Here is a 22,454-nt window from a genome sequence, read left to right as displayed (position 1 = left end):
TCTCCTCCCTGTTTGAAGGTCCTTCAAGTGAGAAATGTCAGTTGAAATGAAAATAGTCCCAAAATGGCAACGTTTTGAAATTTTAATGCTTTGAGATCAAATGGCAAAATTCATATTTTTTCACTTCTTTGCATCTTTAATTTAAATTCTGTGTGTGTGTGTGTTCGTAAGAAAGACAGACAGAGAGACAGAAGACAGAATCAGCCTGAGTAATTTCCAACTCAGACGAATACTCATATTAAATCTGCCATTATTTAATGAAAAGTATGATCAGTGGCAAAAAACATGGATGGATAAGACTGTGTTTTGAAATCACAACATCCTATGAAAACCATCTAATGGTACGAATGAAAAAAAACAGGTGAAGGCTGTGGCGGTGCTGTGGTTGTATCAAGTCATATTCTCTTCACTTTAATGATGTCATAATTCCCAGTTTGTATGCGTTGTCTCTCGGTGACTTTGCATCACAGGCAAATCTCAGCAATGAAAAAAAACCTCACAGCTACAATTGTAATGATTTCCGTTTTCTTAAACTCCTCGATTTACTAGTCCTTTATGAGCCGAGTTAGTCCAGGAAAGTGATTCATAATTCAGGACAAGCTCTATTTGTAATAGGACAATGGTCTCGGGGCAAGAAAGCCACTTTCTGGAGGTGGATGGTGCACTCACACACATGTACCAAACAGCTCATAATGACTCGTATCACTCCTCAGGTTTTGGCTCCAAACCCTTCTTTCTCACATGTACAGCTTTGCATATGTGGTCTTTATATGTAAAACCATGAACCATAAAAAAATACAAGTCATAAACCTATAGCACCAACATCGTATGGCCAATGTGGGGGCAGGAATTAATTTACACGATTGAGCATTACATTTAGCTCCTTAAGATCTGCCTTTTAATGCATTGGATTACTTCCACAACATCGCTCCCTTATTCATTTTCTTAAGTCCATTATTTGGAGACTGGAAACTGTTTCAGTTTAAGCACACAACCGTCGAGGTTAAGTGGTGTTAAATTTAAGCACTCCCTTGCATTCTCTTAATAATTTGCCTTCCATCCGCTCATCATTCTCGAGGTCCCCAAACTCTCCAATCTCAATTCTATCCTTCTGCCAAGGCTCTAAATTTTGGAACAGCTTGCGGTTTACGTTTAACATCGGCACCTAATGTCTTTGACTAACGGCCTCGCAAATAACTCTCATGGAGATTAAAACAAGGTCCCAGTCATCTCTCTCCGTCTCACTGTGTCTCCCTGCCTGTCTGTCTCCGTCTTTCAGTCCTTGTCTCTCTCACTTACCCTCGCTCACCCGAGAGAGAGAGAGAGAGAGAGAGAGAGAGAGAGAGAGAGAGAGAGAGAGAGAGAGAGAGAGAGAGAGAGAGAGAGAGAGAGAGAGAGAGAGAGAGAGAGAGAGAGAGAGAGAGAGAGAGAGAGAGAGAGAGAGAGAGAGAGAGAGAGAGAGAGAGAGAGAGGGGGATGTGGTCATAAATCTAAAACCACCCGTCCATCCCCTGACACTTAATCTTAGAAACCCCTCTGTACTTGATGTCTTACTAAATTAGATTAAAGGACTGCATAAGCTTACCGGAGAGAAAGAGACTCCTGAAAAGCAATTTGGGTTCTACTCACACACCAAAATGAGGTCGAAACGCCCATAGTGTATGATTGTCTAGCTTAAGCAATTTCCCCAACCTACTGCAGATCAGTTTTAATTGAACAGTGAATAATTGATAATAACGACGCATTTGTTTCTTTAATTTCCGAGGGATCGCCATGTTGCTGTGCTGCTGCTGCTTAATGTGTGAAGAGGCATGTGACCTGACCTCCGCAAGCCAAAGCATCCCTTCATTGGTGTGAGTTTGTGTCGTTTCCTGTTGCAAAGGAGTGTAAAGGATCTTTGTAATCCTCTGGGGACAACGTCGCACAGACTTTAGTGTTTTTCCATGATTCACTTCCATCACTCAGACTAGAAAACACACAGGACCACACTTACACAAACACTGATGCACACCGGATTGGCAGACACACATTTAACACCCTATCTCTCACCCCCTCCCTGTCACGCTTCTAGCCAAATTAGATTGTGATTGCTCCTTCTGAGGTCACTTTTAATTAAACTGAGATGAAAACATGGCACACAGGATTAAGCCCCATCCTATCACTTCAAATTATGAATTCATAACTAATACAGGAGCCTATGGCTTCCAACCATGACCTCCGTATCATTTATGGATAAAACAGCAAAAAGGAACTCCCCGGATTGTGGCCTTCTTCACAGATAAAGAACATGACATGAGTGTGTGTTTGTGTGTGTGTATGGGAACAGAATTGTTAGAACACAAATAAGTATGGAAATAAATATAATACTTGTTTCTTCGAAAATCTCAACTTCTAAATGTACAATATTAAAAATCAAAAATCGGATTTGACTGAGAAGTAGGGAACAAAGAAAAGAGGCTCCTTACCTCAGTGATGAAAGCCTTGGCAGTGGCCGGGCTCATGAAGAGCACGGCTCTGCGTAGCGTGTCCCGGTAGCGATGCAGCTCTTCCACACGCATGGTTCTGAACAGACTGGTGATCATCATGTTGATGTTGGATTCCACCTTCTGAAGAGAAACGTCCATTCCCTGCTGAGAGGTCCGGTCCAGGAAATCCTCAATGCCGCGGATATCTACAGAAAGAAAAGTAGCGATGAGTCGATATTTGGTTGTTGGGGGGGAAAATTATACTTTCCGATAAAAGTATTTAAAGTGCAGTAGTCCGAGGTGTGCTGTACACATTTCTACGAGGGATGGAAATGAACACAGTAGAATGGTTTAAAATCAGCAATATAAATATACTGTTCAATAAAAGTTAGAATGGCTGTATGTATAAGATTCCGTTTCAGTCATTGTGGATTCTTGTTTTTTTTTATCTTTACTACTAAATTATTTGTAACACTTGCTCATGTTTTTTTACGATGCCTCTTGTTTGCACTTTGCCTTCATAGCTGGAAATCTATTGAATTTCATCGCTGCAGGGCTAAAAAAAGGATTGTCTTATCCTACCTTATCTTATCTAATGTACATGTCGTGACTACAATAGTATTTAGCACATGGTATGACCATTTTAACGTTTACATGTTGTTGTCTGCTTGGTGCTGTGAACATTGACGTACATAAAAACAACACACATAAAAGCGATCACATTTTATCCCTTTCTAGAGGCGCCACACTTCTTTAACGAGATATAAAAGGATATCCGTGTATGGGGGCATATTCATGTGAGATTGCAGATTGCATTGAACCAAATACCCCTCGGCTCACCCATTGACGTCTTCAGCCAACATAAAAAACGCCCTGTTTGGTTCTTCTGTTCTGCTGTAAAAATATGGCGATCCAACATTCTTTGAATTGCCATTTCGCTTTTTTTTTTACAGTCGACATGACGGGCTCATTCTAAGCTTACAAAAGCACAATGCTTTTTAGTTTGAAGGTCATTCTGCATCAATGGGCACATAGTTATGTATTGTATATGCGCCTTTTGCCAAAGAACACATTCTTACACACAGTTCCTTTAATTCCCAGGTCTCTGGTTAGTTGCCTGTCAAAGACAAAATATGTTCACTAATGACTAAGAAGCCTGAACCAGTTGACTGAATACAGATGTACGGATAAATCAGTTTGTTTTTTCGGGTTGTTTTCTTTTTAACGGTCAATAATTGTTTTAATTAAACCTGAAACGGGGATTTGTCGCCGCGCTGAGTATCTATGAACATCTGTGCTGTTACAGTAGAACAGGGCCAAACGGGTGCCGTATGGGTCGAGTCCACTGTAAAGAAACACAACAAGAAACATCAGGCTACTATTAAGACTTTGAAATAAAAGCAACAAACCACTGTAGTTACCTACAGTATATTGACAAATGCCGGGGTCAGTGATTTCACTACCTGGATTCCTCTTAATGTGCTGCATTGCAGGTCAAGGCACTTTGATTGAGACTTCCGCCAATTAAGTTGAAGGATGTGCAAGTGTTGTTATGTTAAGTGGTTATGTAAAGCAACCCCTTAATGATGTTTTTGACACGGAAAACGGATGACACTGGTGTCATTGCCAGTGTCGGGACTGAGCAATTATCTGGATTGATTAGACCTGATTAAAGGCCACAGTGCAATGGCGTGATCGCATCGATGCCAAAATATTGGAGGGTTTAACAACGTAATAAGCGGAGCGACGGCATGCAGCGGCGTCGATTCGGGTGGAGAATAATCTAGAAAGAAAAAAAATGTGCACACATATCCACACATGGCAGACTGTCAGCTCAGAAGGTTAAGTAATGAAAGTGTGGGGGACATTCCAAAAAAGTTTGTATTTGTCAGCTATCACAACGACACATTTCCCCACGCCGAGAAGATTGATGCGGAATGCTGTCAATCTTTCAGCAGCAACACGACGAGGCGACAGAGACCATTACAGAGTTGTTCCTGTCTTGAAACTTCATTTCTTCCAAACTTTCCTCTCCCAAACACATAAGCAGCCAAACACACATATGTACACATACGGATGTAGCGGTCCAGAAGACGGCTGCTGGTCCCCCAGTATACACCCAGTTTAAAAGGGGCTCGTGAACTGCTACAGGCCTGTGTGTGTGTGTGTGTGTGTGCGTACATGCACTCAGATGTTTGTGTCCTGCTATGTTGGCAAAGCGTATCAGTGAGGTCATCATTGAGACTTGATAGAATAATTTTGAAAAGACAATTTCAGTGTGTCCACATCACCTCGAGCAGTATGTCTACTAATCATGACTCTGTTTTGTACGTTGTTTGTTGAGCAAACAGAGACGTTGAGATGACGTTTAAAGGCCACAACAGCGATCTAATTTGTGCAGCAGTTACCAAGCCATTCAGACCTAATTACTATTATTAAATTGTATTAATACTAATTGGAGAAGTAACTGTTTAACTGTATTAATATTGACGATGCAATCATCATCCCTGTGACCTGTAATGAGCTACAGCATCAATCAGTTGTAAAAAAACAACAACAAAAAAATGTCTGAGCAGCCATTCATCCATAAACTATAGATTTGATACACAGATGCTTACAAATCTCAGATAATATGGCGATACGTTCTCACTCAAAAAAATACGGCAGCTAGATACGTGGCCCTACTGGTAATATTTAAGCAACTAAAATACTGTTACTGTTAGGAAAGAAAATGTGGCGTGGGTTGACATTTTTTTTGGTTTAATTTGATTAATAAAATAAAGAATGTCAGTGTGATTAACTAAAAAAATTATAAACAATAATAACTCAAATTACTGTACAATAGTGCACATATACTTTTACTAGTCAAAGCAGATTCAATTCCAGCTGTTAAACAGCTATCAATCAAGTCACAGTCACTGCCATTGCCATTGGTAATCAATGGTGCTGACGTAGATACTGTAGTATGTCTGATTTATGTTCGCCACGCGTAGAAAGATTTGTAAATCCACAGAATGGATAAGCTTTTCCAACAGAGCAGGAATAAAATAACAGGGAACCCAAAGAACAGAACACCCGACTGCTCATTTTTAAGAATTTCAAGCTGATTTGTTTTAACATTAGAAAATATTGTTTGTGCCACTCGAGTTTTCGGGGGTTTTTGTCCATTGGTCTGTGCTTCTGTGAACTGTGTTCTGCTTCATGTCTTTCTACTCTAGTGGCTGTATTACAGGCCTCTTTGACACCTTGTACCGGTTCTTCCTGCGGTCAGCCCTTCTCTCCACCGGTCCATCCTTAGCTGCTGATTGACTTGCTCTGGCTTCATTTTGCACTCATTTTGGCTTATTGCACAAACACACGTGTCCGTCTAACACGTGCGCTTCGATCCACTCTGTAAAGAGCTGAAAAACCACCACAAATCATCATACTCACCGTATTGAACATTTGTCTTTGTAAATTATACAGATATTTGCACTAGTTAAGAAAAACGTCCAATGTGCTAAGATGTATATTCCTTAAGTGTCATTGGCAAAAAACTTGACGCCCACCAATCCCCAAACACATTCATATTTTTCAAGTGTTAAACTAAAATATAACTAGTTTTTGATGAATACAAATAGAGAAGAGAGAGAGTATTAGCTCCATGTGAGATGTTCAGTATTGTAATGTTCAGTGAGCACCACAAGGAGAAAATAAAATAATGGACATTAAAATGTGGACATATTCTGGTCCAGTTTTAAACATTCCCAATCAAAGGCCTGCTCTGTTTCCACATGGGGAGGTGCGGCCTTGTGCCGTTCAAACCACGAGGCTGAAGCTTCTCCTGCGGCGGAGCGGCTCATTGGCTGTCAGCTGCTTTCCATCAAGGAACTTCGGAGCGCCGTAGCGGAATAAAAAGAGGGAACGTTTTACCTGACCTTGCCCACCCAGGCGACCACCTGTCAGACACGGACTCCTTCTGGGAGACGGCACCGCTCCATTAACACCATGATCAACTCTAGCCCTCCTCCCGAGTCCCAGAGGGATCTGCATGCTGTGCATCCCCGCAGCCCCCACGCCTCCTCCTCTAAGAGGGGGGGGGGGGGGGGCTGTACTGCTGCCGCCACGTATTCCCCATGCCAAAAGGGGTTTTGGAGACATTTATAATAACAGCCTTTAGAGGCCACATGACCCTCATTCACTACAGCTTCTGTTCACTATGCCTGTTGTGGCACAACTGAAAAGGCATTTTGAAAACAACACGCCAAAAAGCGGTGTCCATAATTCCTTGTAAAACAAGGTTGATTGTCTGTGTAGCTTGCCGCCATTTGTCAGGCTTCCCTCCCCACCCCCATATATCCTCCAGTTCCCTGGCTCAAGGTAAAAGCTAGAGTTAATGTAGTGTAGAGCCCCCACACAATGCAGGGGTTTTACTTGCATGTACCGACCAGCTCAGAGCTACTCTGTCTGTGTTGAGAAACTCGCCCGCTTGCTTTCCCCAAAGTCCTCTCCGCCTTGACTCTTCGTCTGAAACCTGCCCCAATTTTACTTCTTTTCTGTGGGCTTTAGAGTTGAATCTCATTTTATGAAGTCAAAGCTGTTGGAAGGATGGCTCTGTTACGTGATGTCCGTCAATTCCACACCGGAGACCGGATTTTGCATCCCACCAAAGCTCGGTGTTGTGGATCTGGTTTTAAAAGGGAATGTTTGAAAAGGGAATATTTATCAACCCCACAAAATATTACCAAAATAAGATATACAAGAATAACTCCTCTTCTTCTGTTGGTACAATCACTGGATAAGGCGATGTCCACAGTTTTGACTAGACTAGATTTTTTTTTTTTTTTTAAATTGTGTCATTATTTACTCACCCCCAAGTTGTATCTATATCTAGATAGACATATCTATATATATATAGATATATATATATGAAACGGACAGTGCAACAGGAGGTGTTCATATTCATATTCAAACCATTGCAAAAGAGATTCAGCCAATGTTACTCCGTTGCCGTCTGTCAGAGCCTCTGTTCTCTGTCCTCCCACTATAGACTTGACCTGTGAGTCAAATAGCAGAGACAAAAATGCCAAACTTTTGCTGTGTACAACTTATCTCTCTATAGCTGACATTTCAGTTTAAGGTACATCTCCTTCCAGGCCTTCTGCTTCATGTCAGCCGTCCCCTGCCCACCATGGGCATTTCCACTCTGGGCTTTTTCACTTCTGTTTGGGAAATAGCCCCTCAGTTCACCTAGTGACTGCACAACGAGGAAGTGTGCATCCACCTACACAGACAATTACTTGACAGGCCAATGAATGGTGCTTGCTCTCCAACAGGGAGCACAGCTCGATCACCCATTGTACTTTTCATAAAATTACATTGTTGGCGCCATGGAATCAATGCTGCCCCATGTTGGCTTCACAAGCCGAGGGGCAAACTGAAGGAGTGCTGGGCCAAACAACTCGTGGCGGTAAAGGGGTGAGAAGAGCGTGAGAGGCAAAATGGAAAGCAAGTTTTCCGTTCAACCATCTTTACCGTGTTGAGCTGTTGAACCAACACCCGATTGTCTTTGCTTGGTCTCTCCTCTCAGCCTGCACCTCTGGCTGTCCTCGTGCCGGCCTGCCTCGGGCTGTTCTACGGTTAAACGGTGGCTCGTGAGATATGGATTGGGCCTTGAATGGAATGCGGCCGTGTTTCTAGTAAAACCTGCCTGGAAAATGAAATGCTTCGCTGAAGTGATGGCTGAAGATGTTCAAGTACCCGGCTCTCGGGATCTGAACTAAAATTCAGGACGTTTACACCCAAACAAGATTTAAAATGATTTATACCTTGCCTTGAACCATCGCTGGTCCTCCCAACTGTTTGTTGCTCCCGAAACCGAGCGGCTTCTTACATTTAGTCTTCAAAAAGGTCTGCTGGAGCTTAATTCAATCCTGTTGGGTCATCGTCTGCCTCTGCTTTGTTTTCTCTCGTGACTTTTCCATTCAAAGGACTTCTTCCCTGAAGGGAGCTACAACAAAGGATGTGAACTACCACTCCAGGGCCACTTTTATAAACTTTTTAAACCGTTCTCCGTTTTTCTGCTTCCCTTTATGCATTTTTCTCTGCCACACCGAATGTGCTATGCCTTAAGACCTCTCTGTTCCCTTACAAGCTTTCCTTTTTTCGTTTGTTACCGCTACCTCTCATTTTGTGTCTCGCTATCTGGCAAAGTAAGACATTTCCCCCCCCCCCCCCCCCCCCCCGTATAAAGCTTGTAGACCTTTGGTGTTTGGCTCATGAATGCTCCTGTTTCTATCCATTCCTTTGACTGCTGCCTTTATCATCAACCCTCCCACATCTTTTTTTGCACAGATTTTTTTCACCTCTTCTCTCACATCCCTCTCCCACGCCCCCCCCCCCCCTCCCCCTCTCCCACCCACCCTGCGGCATCTTTGAGTATTTATAAAGATTGAGTACACATACATTTCATCTTTCCATGTTCTCTTTGCCTTGTTCCTAGAAAAACAACTTTGTACTCCCTTATCTTTCCTCCCCTACTCAAGTGTGTCTTGTGCAGTGCAGATGTGGCTCAAACAGGGCACACAACGCCACTTCTGCATAGGTCCAAACAAACATTCATGAATGACGTAGACTTGCAGAAGTTGGGCTAATTAACCCTCACTTCTGTTTGTAACTCTCAACATGAAAGTTAACTGTACTTGTGAAGATCAAGTTGGACAAAATAATGTTTACTATACTCTAAAGAGTACAAATGACGATCAACTGTGTTTTTGCTTCTAAATATCTAAAATTTATATGAACTTTAGGTTTAACATTTAATACATTTTTCAGTATTGGAGTAAGTAATGCATTTCTTCATGTCCCCTTTAAAACCTCTTTATAAAACAGTCCCACAGGTATCCTGAATTGAACCCTCTCCTTATTTGTTGAGGGCTTTTCCCACATATAGTGCTTAGCAAGATCAAAGGTACTCTGGGATTTTACCTACAACGAAAGCAAGACAAACAATATTCTTTCCACTTTTTTACTTCTGAGCCATAACTCACTAATTTACAAAATGTTCAGAAGGAGTTTAGAGATACAGCAGGTGTGAACTGCTGATAAGACACTTTATAAAACAACACAAGTGGCTTGGCTGACATTTAGAGAGTGGACCAAGTCACACAGTATTTGAGCCAAATCTTTTTGAGGCGATTTACTGCATCTCATGTGAATACATCCACAACCATGGATTGATTCTTTGGAACTCCAGTTCCAATAATCTATTCTCACATCATTATATGAAGAACTTTGGCCTGGTCAAGTATCTACAGCTGATGCTGGTCTGATATTTTCTTTACAGAATTCAGAGAAAATCTGGGATGAGGGGATTGCCTTCACACAGCTCTCAACACGGTGCTAACAGTTAAAACGACACAAACGGTGCAAATAACTACATCGACGCTGACAGGAGGAGCAGCCATTAGCCAGCCAATAGGGCACAACACAGACGGCCAAGTACACAAAGCACAAATAAACACAGAGAGGGAGAGCGACTCCATTATCCAAACAGGACGCCGATACTATAATATCTCTTCACCATAACTGTTTGATGCAATGTCAATATTCTGAGTGTGGGATGGAGGACCTTTGGGGTATTTATCATCATTTCTGTTTTCTTATTCATTTTCATCCAAACAAAGTGTACGTGTCTTAAAAATAGCATCGCTTTTATTGTCCTCTCATAAAAAATGCAAGCGTCACACAAATGGCTCTCCCGTTTAGTACAACCTTTTACTATTGTGCCTCAGGGCCCTCTGGTCATTGGCTGAAAGCAAAACTAAACAAATCATCTTAATGTCAACAGTGTTGTTCACACAAAGTGGTACTTCCCACACCCGTGTTGCTGTGGTTCTGACTGGATTATTATGGATTATGGACAAGGTCACCCAGAGGGTAACGGTAACTTCTCACTTTTTAAATGAATAATTATCAGTGTTAATACAGGAAACCTGAGGACAGACTGAAAAGAAGTGAAAGAGACACAAAGCAGAAGTCGGTAAGGAGGAACACCAGAAATGAAGAGAGAGGGAGATGTGCCCTGTTTGAAGAAGAGAGAAAACAAGTGTTCTTCGTGTCTCGGGAAGCACCGGTTGAGCAGAAAATAGATGCGGAAAAGCTTCATTTGAGTGGACACACTCGGCTGTCTGTTCCCTAAAGATCTCTCCTCGTACAAAAGCGAGGCCTTTTGGGGACATTGGTATCATCTTAAAAGGCCATCTCTCTCTCTCTCTCTCTCGCTTTCCCTCCCCCTCCCTCCCTCCCTGAACACAGGGGGAGGCCATCAGGGAACAATGGTGATCTCTTTAAAAGGCCGTCTGTGGTTGAGCGAACATCACTGTGAAAACCCAGAGGATCCTTGTGCTGAATCAGTGGTAACGGAGCACACAGGATGGAGAGATTTAAGTGGTCTGCAGAGTATGTTAGTGTGGGTTCTTGTGTATGTTTATTATTATTAGTTTTTTTCTTGATTTGCACGCAACTCGGAAGAAGTTGGTATTCTAGAGGAAAAATAATCAGGAACCAGATCAGCTTATTCAGATTTAAATATATAAAGAAATTCAAAATCGTGCATAACATTGCGCTAACAACCAAGTTATTGACAAGCAGATATGTGCTATATCACATCATCATCATGTTGATGTATAAAGTTATCTGCTAACAATATAACATACACACAATAACAGTATTATAGAACTAAGTGTACTCCGTGTATTCAGTACTTTGATATATCATTCATTTACAGATTGGACAACAATCTATTTCACTCTTTTCAAAGACCATCTTGTGGTTTATGTAATCATGCCATTTACTAGGGCGAGATCTGAAGTGTGCTACAAGCGCTTCCAAAGGGCCACATTAGCCACTATTCAATATTCATCCAATATAAACTGCTTGGTAGAGCTCACCGGCTAGAGCACAAATTCGATACACCAATACAATGCTTTAATGCCTTGGAAGATTGAGGTGGAGCCCTCAGAGCGTATTGCAAAACAATTTGGCTGCAGATTTATCCCATTAGAGATCAATGCATACAACACATTAAATGTGTTAATTGACTACAATGAGGGAGATGAAGGCCCGCTGCATGGATTAAATAAACACTGAATCACCTTCTGCACTAAACTATCCCACTGCTCTCTAAAGACAGAGAGGCGATGTCACACCTTGCGTTTCCCTCATCGGGGTGTGATCCAAATAGCAACATGCTGTTAGGTTTCAACTCTTTGGGAGCAGTCTACATCACTACATCACTGTGTGAGTCAGAGTTGAATTAACTTTACACATAGGAGTAGGAAAAAGGTGGTGCAGGACCGTGAAGGTGCACTGAGAGAGTGGCCTTGAAGTATAGTGACATCTGGGTTGATGAAGTGCTAGCCAGACCAATACAGGCTTCTGGCAGGATGGTGGCGTGAAAGAGTATGTGCTTTGTTTGAGTTTAATACATTTCAGGATCAAAACGGTTGGTCTCAAAGCATATGTAACAATATACACTCACCGGCCACTTTATTAGGTACACCAGTCCAACTGCTTGTTAACACTTAATTTCTAAGCAGCCAATCACATGGCGGCAACTCAGTGCATTCAGGCATGTAGACATTGTCAAGACAATCTCCTGCAGTTCAAACCGAGCATCAGTATGGGGAAGAAAGGTGATTTGAGTGACTTTGAACGTGGCATGATTGTTGGTGCCAGAAGGGCTGGTCTGAGTATTTCAGAAACTGCTAATCTACTGGGATTTTCACGCACAACCATCTCTAGGGTTTACAGAGAATGGTCCGAAAAAGAAAAAACATCCAGTGAGCGGCAGTTCTGTGGGCGGAAATGCCTTGTTGATGCCAGAGGTCAGAGGAGAATGGCCAGACTGGTTCGAGCTGATAGAAGGGCAACAGTGACTCAAATAACCACCCGTTACAACCAAGGTGGGCATAAGAGCATCTCTGAACGCACAGTACGTCCAACTTTGAGGCAGATGGGCTACAGCAGCAGAAGACCACACCGGGTGCCACTCCTTTCAGCTAAGAACAGGAAACTGAGGCTACAATTTGCACAAGCTCATCGAAATTGGACAATAGAAGATTGGAAAAACGTTGCCTGGTCTGATGAGTCTCGATTTCTGCTGCGACATTCGGATGGTAGGGTCAGAATTTGGCGTCTACAACATGAAAGCATGGATCCATCCTGCCTTGTATCAACGGTTCAGGCTGGTGGTGGTGGTGTCATGGTGTGGGGAATATTTTCTTGGCACTCTTTGGGCCCCTTGGTACCAATTGAGCATGGTTGCAACGCCACAGCCTACCTGAGTATTGTTGCTGACCATGTCCATCCCTTTATGACCACAATGTACCCAACTTCTGATGGCTACTTTCAGCAGGATAATGCGCCATGTCATAAAGCTGGAATCATCTCAGACTGGTTTCTTGAACATGACAATGAGTTCGCTGTACTCAAATGGCCTCCACAATCACCAGATCTCAATCCAACAGAGCATCTTTGTGGTGGAACGGGAGATTCGCATCATGGATGTGCAGCCGACAAATCTGCGGCAACTGTGTGATGCCATCATGTCAATATGGACCAAACTCCCTGAGGAATGCTTCCAGCACCTTGTTGAATCTATGCCACGAAGAATTGAGGCAGTTCTGAAGGCAAAAGGGGGTCCAACCCGTTACTAGCATGGGGTACCTAATAAAGTGGCCGGTGAGTGTATATATATATTTAACATTTGCACACCTAGACGTTATGAAACCACCTACAGAAAACAGCAATGTGACGTAGAAGGATGTTTAAGATACTGCACAAGCAGTGAAAACAGACGTTATGTTTCTAGTCTAATGTTCTAGCTAATGAACCGTAAAGAGAGAGGGTAGGCATATAAATAGAGATGGATAGCCAGGGTAGAATGAAACCGCATGCACACACGTATGCAGACAGATGTGTAACTGACAAAAAGATGCATAAAGACACATATGCATGAATTGGCCTGGTTAGGGGGTTTCTGTGCATGTGCATAAAAGAGAGAGCAGTGCTTTTTTTTCCATTAGCTCTCTAATGTGCTAACATGCTGCGCAAACTCTTACGTACATGTGAAATCCACACAGCAGTTTCACATGAGATACACTGTATTTCACATTTGGTCAAAATTGAGTGATAAAATTTATCTGATTTATGGTATTAAAAAAAAAACCATCTTGCAACATTAGACGTTACATTTTAACTCTTAAATCTGCACGTAACTGACTCAATAAACCAAAATGCACTTGGGCAGTGTAGCTCCAGCATTCTGTATTGCTGCAATCTGATTGTACTCTAAGGTCATAGAAGGGCAGCCAGCTGACTCCTCTTACTTACTGTAGGTAAGAAAATAAACACGTTAATATCAGTATGTGATTCCTCAGAATCAAATAAGCCATCTCATGTGCTTTGTGATTTAGTCATGTGACTGGTGTGGTTAAGCTACCTCACATACATCCGTTTATTCAGTTATGAACTCATGTATTGCATTGCTCTTAATACCAGTGTCTTCATTGGAATGACCGCCAAATACATCTCCTCATTTTACTTACCAAATTCAGAATCATAGAAGAGGATGAACTTCTGCCAGCTGTACTCGGACACCACTTGCATGATGACCTCATTGAGATAGACGGGTGGGCGGACCATTAGGGTGTAGTCATCTGTTCCGGGGAAGCGACTGGTCGGGGAGCAGTCGGAGCGAGGCGTTCCCGCCGGGGAGCGCTGGATGAGGAGGTGGGGGATGTGCATCGCGTCGGCCAGAGTCTGGAGGCTGCCCGCAGACATGCAGCCAATTGAGCTGACCAGAGCCAGGATACCACGGTTCATCAGCTCACAGGCTGGCAGGGGGGGGGGGGGAGGCAGCAGGGAGAAGAGGAGGAGAAACACAAATAGAGGAATATGTTATTTTGAAAAGCACCCAAAAGGAAACGGCGGTATGAGTGCACCAAGGTGCTTAATTCTACAGGTCACCAACATAAAAACATATTTTCGACATACAGTAAAACGGTAAAACCATTTGGCAGCAGGGCGAGGCCATGTTACAGGTATTTGTAAAAAGACACGAGACAACACTCGTATCAAGCAGAGGCTCGATATGTCACATGCCGAAGCACGACTGCATGACCAAAACACTTGGTGGGGAGCATGCTTTTCTGTTTCTGTTAAGCACTGCACCAGCCATTAAATCAGTCTTCAGCATGGAGCGAAGCGTGTGTCCACATTATTGATCGACCTCCAGGCTCATTCATGAGCAGTAAAAAGAGGGATCTCCAAGAACACTATTGAAGTATGCTTTCGTTACAAGTGTATTCATTTTAAACCCCATGTAGTTACGGATAACCATCTTGCCGGAATGACTTGCCCCTGTTGTTTGTCCTCCACTGTATAACTGCTTCTCGGACTAAATACACTTTTTGTGTGCTTACTTCTCCTCCTTTTCTTCCACTTTTCATCCTTCCTACACCTCTAGTACTGGTCAAAACCCCCTCTACCTCCTACCTTCTCAAACCACCCCCCTGTTATCTCCCATCTCGACCAAACAGGCCCTCTGAGTGCTTACCTTTCAGCCCCAATCATTTCAAAGCTGCAGTCCTGCCGTGATTCGTATTTTAGTTGCCTCAAAGCGCACACTGAATGTTGTACACTGTCCTCAGTTTGGAGTCATCAGCCTTCCTTTTCCACCTCTTGGGAACATCCCTCTCCAACACCTTTTTCCATTCCAGCATCTTTACCCACCGGCCGTTCTCGGCCACATCGTCAGTTATCCCTCCAGGAAACCCAAACAACCACCTGTCCTCTTTCCTTCCCCCGCTCAAGCTGTATTCCCAGTCGTGCTCTCTTTATCATTCTGTTTTCCTTCACTGCTCTTCCATTACTTTCACCCACATGACCACTGACATTTTGCCGTTAGTTATTGCCCGCTTTTCTCTGTCGCTCGTCCGTCTAGTGTCCTCTCTGAAGCTCTTAACTGGGTCATTCGCTGCGTGTTAAGCATCAATCTTAGGTGTGCCGTTACATTTGCGGCAGACTTAAACCCTGACAGTTATTGGGTAAAACAAAAGCAAGCAATTAAGCTACATGATCAACAGAATGGTACAGCGCTGACATTGCTCTCGTGTCACAGACGTCTACATCGTGTTGCAGAGACGTGTCCTGCAGGCTAACTAGTCCAACCTGTCCGAGTCCCGTCTTCCCCGCAGTCAGCAGAGAGGACGGGGAGGTCTGGACCGGACCTTCGACAAAGAGGTTATGTCTCATGGTGGCATGGAGGACAAGCAAGTAAACAAGATGTTGTTTACTTTTGAGCAGTTTGGATTTAAATTAAAAAAAATAAAGTGTAAAAATGTTCAGTGGCAGTCGAAACTGACAAAAAAAAATATTGCCGCAGCCAGAATGTTTGATTTGGCTTATTCTTGCCCTGCAGTTACATAATAGTTGGCTCTTTTTATTGTTACTAGACTCAGTAGCAGAGGTCAAATGCTGTCCTCTATTTGTAATAAGATACACACAGATTCAAATGGTAAAAAGGCGATCTCAATGTAAACCACTCATAGTCAGCGTGAACAGTGTAACGCGACACTGTTGACACTGCAAAAACCAAGGCAACGAAAAGAAAGTTAACAACGAAGAAAAGCTTGAGGAGACAGATTCGTACTGCTGAGGAATGCAGAATCAAACATTGTATATGTGCATATCTGTGTGTGAGAAAGGAGATAAAGAGCCGTACCCTCTGATGGTGTCTCCTGTGTCAACTGGTTGGTACGAAAACAACATACGAGTTGGATTTCAAAATGTTTTATGAGGAAACGCTACAATCCTGTGTATGTGTGTTTGTCAGCATAATAATGAGGTGCAACATAGCTAGTAGTTTTACGGTTACCTTTCCTAAAGAACTGGTCTATACCTTGTTTTTTATTAAACATATTAAATAACCTCATGGTATATCTTTTGCACACACACACACACACACACACACACACACACACACACACACACACACACACACACACACACACACACACACACACACACACACACACACACACACACACACACAAATGTAATTTGAGTCTATTCCTGAGAGTTTGCATTTCTCTGAATATTTGAGCTGAATAAGACAGTCTTGTATAATAAAGTACTTTATACCACATCCCTTATAGCGGAGTCATGCTAACTAACACTAGTCGCCTTGCGCTAGTCTAGCTGTAGCGCATTAGCTTAGCAAGGCTTTTCTAATCCTCTACTTATTTGGCCACTTTGGAGAATTAGTGCCCTCATCCCCGCTAGATCACACATTCTAAAGTCTGTGAGGAGGCTTCTCAGCACTAGGCTCATTAATGCCCTTTGCTAATGACTTAAAGGGCCCGTTGCGGTAACCCAGCCCAATGTTTCATCATTCGGAAGTATGCAACCGCTCAAGGAGAGTTTGACAATACCTGAGAGAAAAGCACTTTGCTGACGGTGTTAAAGGTCTACAGCAGAATAGATTTTTAATGTAAAAAACGTTTAGCTGTGCGGCTGCATATGGTTTCCTCAAACCATTTTTTAAAATACTTTTAAGAACAATACATGGTACAATGACTACACTTGAAGGACAAAAGTCCACAACCGCATGTTAAACACCTACACGCCCCCCACCTCCGTGTCCATCGTCAGCCCACACACACACTCACATTCCTGAAAGCCTTGTTGTGCACCGACTCGTAATAAACCATTGTGTGATCAATCTGGCCGAAGCAGGGAAGACGTGTGAAGCAGGCATGCAGAGGTGTTCATTTGAAGGAAGGACATCTCAACGTCTGCCTACACATTTCAGACCACTACCAATCGGCCTTAAATATCATTCATGATTTCTGTGTTTAATGAATCAAAAGACCTTTGTTTGAAACTCAGCATACAAGTAGGCAACCACTACGTCTTACTGGTCTTTCCTGCGTGCAGAGACACTTGGGGTGCACGCTCGGTGCGCATTGCACATGTGTTTGTCTGCAACAGGGCATGTCATTGAGCCCTCTCTCCACCGCGTCGGTCCGTCAGAAGAAACAGACTGCAAGCACTTCAACAGCACCCAGGTGTGACCGATTCTTCTCTCCATCCGTGGCTTTCCAAGCAGCTCTCTTCCCACCACACACACACACACACACACACACACACACACACACACACTCCATCACACTGATACTAATCCCACAGTTTATGTGGTCCAGTGACTGAGGACGCAAAGGGGAGGAAAGAAAGAGGGGTACTGTAGGTTGCAGGGAAATCAATATCTGGAGAAAACCAATAAAGGAGTATGCCTGTATGCCTGCAGCTGTAAAACCTTTGAGTAAGTTACTGTGACACTATAAGAGACAATGGCAACAGTTTTAAATAGTAGGAGACAACTCTGTGAAAGTTACTGTCCTCGTGTCTATTGAATTGGTCTCAGTGTTTTTGCGGTGATCTTTTAACAGTTTCAATTTTTTGGTCTTTGTTTCTTTACTGTTTTCATGTTTTGATTGGACTTGATTGATCACCTGGTCAAGTGTTGGAGTTTTTATTTGATAAATGAAGAGCAACGCAATGAAGGACATTGAATACTATAAATTACAAGTATCAAGATATCTCCAAAACACTAACATTGAAATTACTGGAACGAGATATTTAATATTATCCAAAGCGCTGATTAGAAATGATCAAAACGTTTCAAAATGAATAACTGACTGCAGTTGAAGCTAGGGGTCTGATGGGTAATGCTACAAAATTGCTTGACTTTACATAGTCATTCAATGCCAATAAATGCCTGACAAAACACTATTTGTATAAGCTGATTGTTTTTTTGGGTTTTTTTTGTAAGCTTAGCTGACAAAACTAGGAACAGCTCAATTTGTGAGATGTATCCCATCATGTAAAGCAATAAGCTGAATGAAAAGACTTTGAGCGTCTGCTGGCAGTGAGATGAGCGCGTAATCACAACCAAGTGTTTGGTTTCAAATGAAATCCACCGATGGAGAGGAAAGAGCTGGCCAGCGCCCACAGAACCGTCAGTGCCAGGGCTGCGTCTCCATGTCCGCAACAAGCGTCATGTGTGTGGATGACCTACTTGTGTCCGTGTATGGTTTCAAACTGCCGCCACGCACTGTGTCGTACAAGACGAAGCGCTGAGTGCCAGAGAGAGAGAGAGAGAGAGAGAGAGAGAGAGAGAGAGAGAGAGAGAGAGAGAGAGAGAGAGAGAGAGAGAGAGAGAGAGAGAGAGAGAGAGAGAGAGAGAGAGAGAGAGAGAGAGAGAGAGAGAGAGAGAGAGAGAGAGAGAGAGAGAGAGAGAGAGAGAGAGAGAGAGAGAGAGAGAGAGATGCTTTACTCACACCGCTGGCGGGCCGAAAATACGCTCGGCTCTGTTACTACCCGCCTCCGAGTGTGTGTGTGTGTGTGTGTGTGTGTGTGTGTGTGTGTGTGTGTGTGTGTGTGTGTGTGTGTGTGTGTACCTTCACTGATACACACTCCTTGGGGGAATTAACATTTGAATGAATGCGGTCAGCGAGGTAGAATGTGAAAACGACAACATGCCCGTTTTTACTTTGTTTTCCTTGAAATGTGTCCCGTTCTCGTGGCACTTCCTGTTGCCGCATGTACCAGAGCGATGATTTCTCGCAAACACAATCTGTTCTTACTTTTGCCCCCAGAGCAACTCCCCCCAACATCCACCCTGTTCCCATTAATATTTAATGCCCCCCCCTTTGGTCCCTTCATCTTGTCACATTTAACATCTATTCCTCGCGAGTGCCAGTCTTTGTGCCCTGGAGATGTGTACATCCTCTCTTTCATCCAGCCTCCATCTCTTTCTACCTTTAACTTTATCTGTGCCTCCTCTGCTCATTCCAGTCAACTGGCCCTCAATGCAGTGCCCTTAACCACTATATTTATCCACTTATTGCTCCCGTTATCCCACTCGCCAGATGAATGCCCCCTTCTCCTGTTTTTTCCAATTCCCTCCCCTCTGTCTCTTCTTTTTCAAATGTTCACTTTGCCACACTTTCTGCTCACCTTTCACCTTTCTTTTTTGCTCAAATAACCCTGTATTTTAACATATCCTTGTTCCTCATTCATCTTTCAAATTCCTGCCCTGGTCCATTTGCTCCCTGTATTCAACACAAGGAAAGAAGAACATGTTTGAATGGCAAATATCCCTTTACAACCTCTCCCCATTTGCGTCAACATGTCTTATCTCATTTCTACTCTTTTTGGTTCACTCCATGCGTAAAGTATCTGTTCCACATATGAGGCCCCTTAAAGTAAATCTTTAATCCTTTTAGACAAAAAAAAAACCCCTTCTCATTTCCTTTGGTTTACAGTTTTATGAATGTTATCCTCCGACCCGTTTTAAGTTACCGTTGGCTCATGTCTACGTCGGCTGTGAAATAAATTCATTTATTTTTCACGGGACACAAAGATATTCATCAAACATAAAAAAGGCGGTGAAGCACCCAGATGTGAACTGATGGGTTTATAAGGCTTTGCGTCCCTCCAGCTCGCAGTACTACATTTTGCCCTCTCTTGATTTTTTTCTTTTCTCGTGTCCTTGGGCCATTCTGCCCCCACTCCATCCCGCCTTCAAAAGGACCAAATGATGTGTAAATCTTTTTTTCCCGAGGTCCATACATTGTAAAGTGCAGGAGATGGACTTCCCCCTCGGAAAATAAATGGCTTCCTCACAGCCCTGAGCATTAGCTGCTATTTCTTCACCAGGACAGCTCTAAGTCATCCTTCCTCTCTCGTTCCAAACACTAAACCTGCACTTATTTGTCTTTTTTTCTTTTCTAATTGCTGGCCTTCATACCGATTCTAATGTGGACTCGTAACGGTGATGTTCAAAAAGGAGATGCAAACACGCGACACTTTGCTCTTTGTGTTCATGGATTGACTGTTCCCTCCTCTCCCTCTCCCTCCTCTCCCTCCCTCCCTCTCCCTCTCTTGCCTCTCTAGTCTTTGTCATCCAGGGTAATGGCCCATTTTTCAATACTTTAATCATATTAATAAAACGGCTGGGCTGTTTACCGTTGCTAATGGCTTAGTGTGTCTGTTTTCACTGCCTCTGTACATAAAATGGCACATTGTCTTTCTTGGAGTGGTCTTAGTCGGTTGCATGCATGCGTGTGTGTGTGTGTGTGTGTGTGTTCATGTGGGCTGCACGCATTTCTGTTTGTCCGTGTGCTTTGAGGCCTTTGCGCAAACCTCATTGTCAGAAAGGGATATTGACTATAATTTGGAAAAGATACTGTGGTTATGTGTGTATTTTATTAAATGCGATGCTCAACTCCGGGCACTTCCTACACATGCTGCCTAGCTGATTGCCCTGCGTCCTGAAGTTTGAGGTTGGAACACGGATAATCAGTGAGCTATTCATCATACCACCACACACAATGTTTTATCAGATTTTGCCGAAACGTTCGTGGGCGTTTCGCCTCAATCATTACAATCTGTCACAGTAAACAGTGCATTAAGTAGCCTGATGTGATTGGCTGCAGCATCCGTGTTGACTTCTAATTGATTGACCTGATGAAGAACTGTATTATTCATGAGTGCGAGGCTGTGTGTGTGTGTGTGTGTCCTTGTATGTGTGTGTCTGGTATTCCACACACAGGTGGTAACACATGGGAATAGTACATTTAAAATGAACCTTTTATTATGCATTACATAATTTTCAGAAATGAAAACCATTTCCCAGTCAAGGATATTCCCCACTGCTATTGTGCATTTCCTGCGTGTGAGACAGCCCCATGGTGAGTGATGGAACAACATCATTAGCTGCAGCTGTACACAGAGCTTCAGAGAGGACCAGGAGGAAATGGCATGACAGAGATCAACCTTTTTTCTTTTCTTTTAAAGACAACTGGAAAATGAAAGACTGGCGAGAGCGTGTGTGACGTTTGCAAATCAGCAGATGAAAAGGAGGGAGGGAATTGTGGACCAACTACTGCCAACTCCATAATTATACACAACTCTAACTAAATAAAGTGGCTGCTCTCTCACTTAGAGAGGCGGGAACAGAGGGAGAAACAATAGGGGGCAGTTCTTATGCATGTGATCGAAGATTAGAGCGATTTAACCAATTAGTTGATTGGAGAATTTCACAAGAAAAGTTGTATGCATTGAAAAGGGTGAGAGGGAAATCCCTGTTCTATTCCTTCTGAGATCACACCATATGACCCATGTCCATATATGAAACTGAGCCACTAGCTATTAGATATTTGATTTGCCTTAAACAATGCGGTTTACACATTATTCGCCGATAAGTGTCTCATGATGAGTCCCAAATACATTTTGATCATTGAGAAATGCTTGACATCATGTACTTGTTATTTGTAAACACACACTCTCAAGCTCGTCAGGTATCACCCAGGGCGCACGTTGCTGCAGTATGTTCAAATATGCTGGCTTTAATTAAAAAGGAATTCATAAGCAATTAGGGCACGGTAGTTTGGATATGATGTACAACCCACACACACACGCACACACGCACACACACACACCCGCACAGTGCTGATGCAGGCACCCAGCTGCTCATGGCCGCTGGAATCTAATTCCAAATCCTGGTGCTGGCACACACCACTGAGACTGAATCCGCTGCCCCTTTCCTCCGGGCAACTATCCAGCAACACATGCCAGCCAGTGTCTTGTGTTGTGCAACTACAAACAAATTTGATCTCTTGTCTTTTTGCTGTGCTGGTCAGCACTGTATCACCTGTTTTATCCTGCAGCCTTCGAGTGGTGGAATGTCCTTCGAGATCACTGTCATCATAGAGTTGTCTTCTTCAACAAGGTGAAAACTGTTTTCAGGAGCATTTTAGATCACCCTTATCCAAATAATGAATTAACTCTGTCTTCAACTCAGCATGGTTATCGAATAAACCACCTATCAGTGTGTCTTTTTCTAGGATTAGACTGATTGGTTTATGGGAAACAAAAAGGAAA

The 22,454-nt window shown here is 43.1% G+C and overlaps 1 protein-coding gene across 3 annotated transcripts in view; it reads right to left on the bottom strand.

Moving 5' to 3' along the window:
- The window catches only part of grid2 (glutamate receptor, ionotropic, delta 2), a 301,762-nt gene that overhangs the window by 128,531 nt on the left and 150,777 nt on the right, over positions 1 to 22,454 (bottom strand). For all 3 annotated transcript variants that reach the window (XR_009956209.1, XM_037481965.2, XM_037481966.2), the window contains exons 3-4: positions 14,054 to 14,341; positions 2,466 to 2,671 (exon numbers count right to left, since the gene is read on the bottom strand). Coding sequence is in view for 2 of the 3 variants with exons in the window: in XM_037481965.2 (XP_037337862.2) it covers positions 2,466 to 2,671; positions 14,054 to 14,341 (494 nt within the window). In the remaining variant the exon portion in view is untranslated. The remainder of the gene's footprint in view (positions 1 to 2,465; positions 2,672 to 14,053; positions 14,342 to 22,454) is intronic.

The sequence above is a fragment of the Pungitius pungitius genome, chromosome 5 (genome assembly GCF_949316345.1).
Source record: "Pungitius pungitius chromosome 5, fPunPun2.1, whole genome shotgun sequence".
NCBI lineage: Eukaryota > Metazoa > Chordata > Actinopteri > Perciformes > Gasterosteidae > Pungitius > Pungitius pungitius.
The sequence above is the reverse complement of the archived record's forward strand: the minus strand, read 5'-3'. Positions and strand labels throughout refer to the sequence as shown.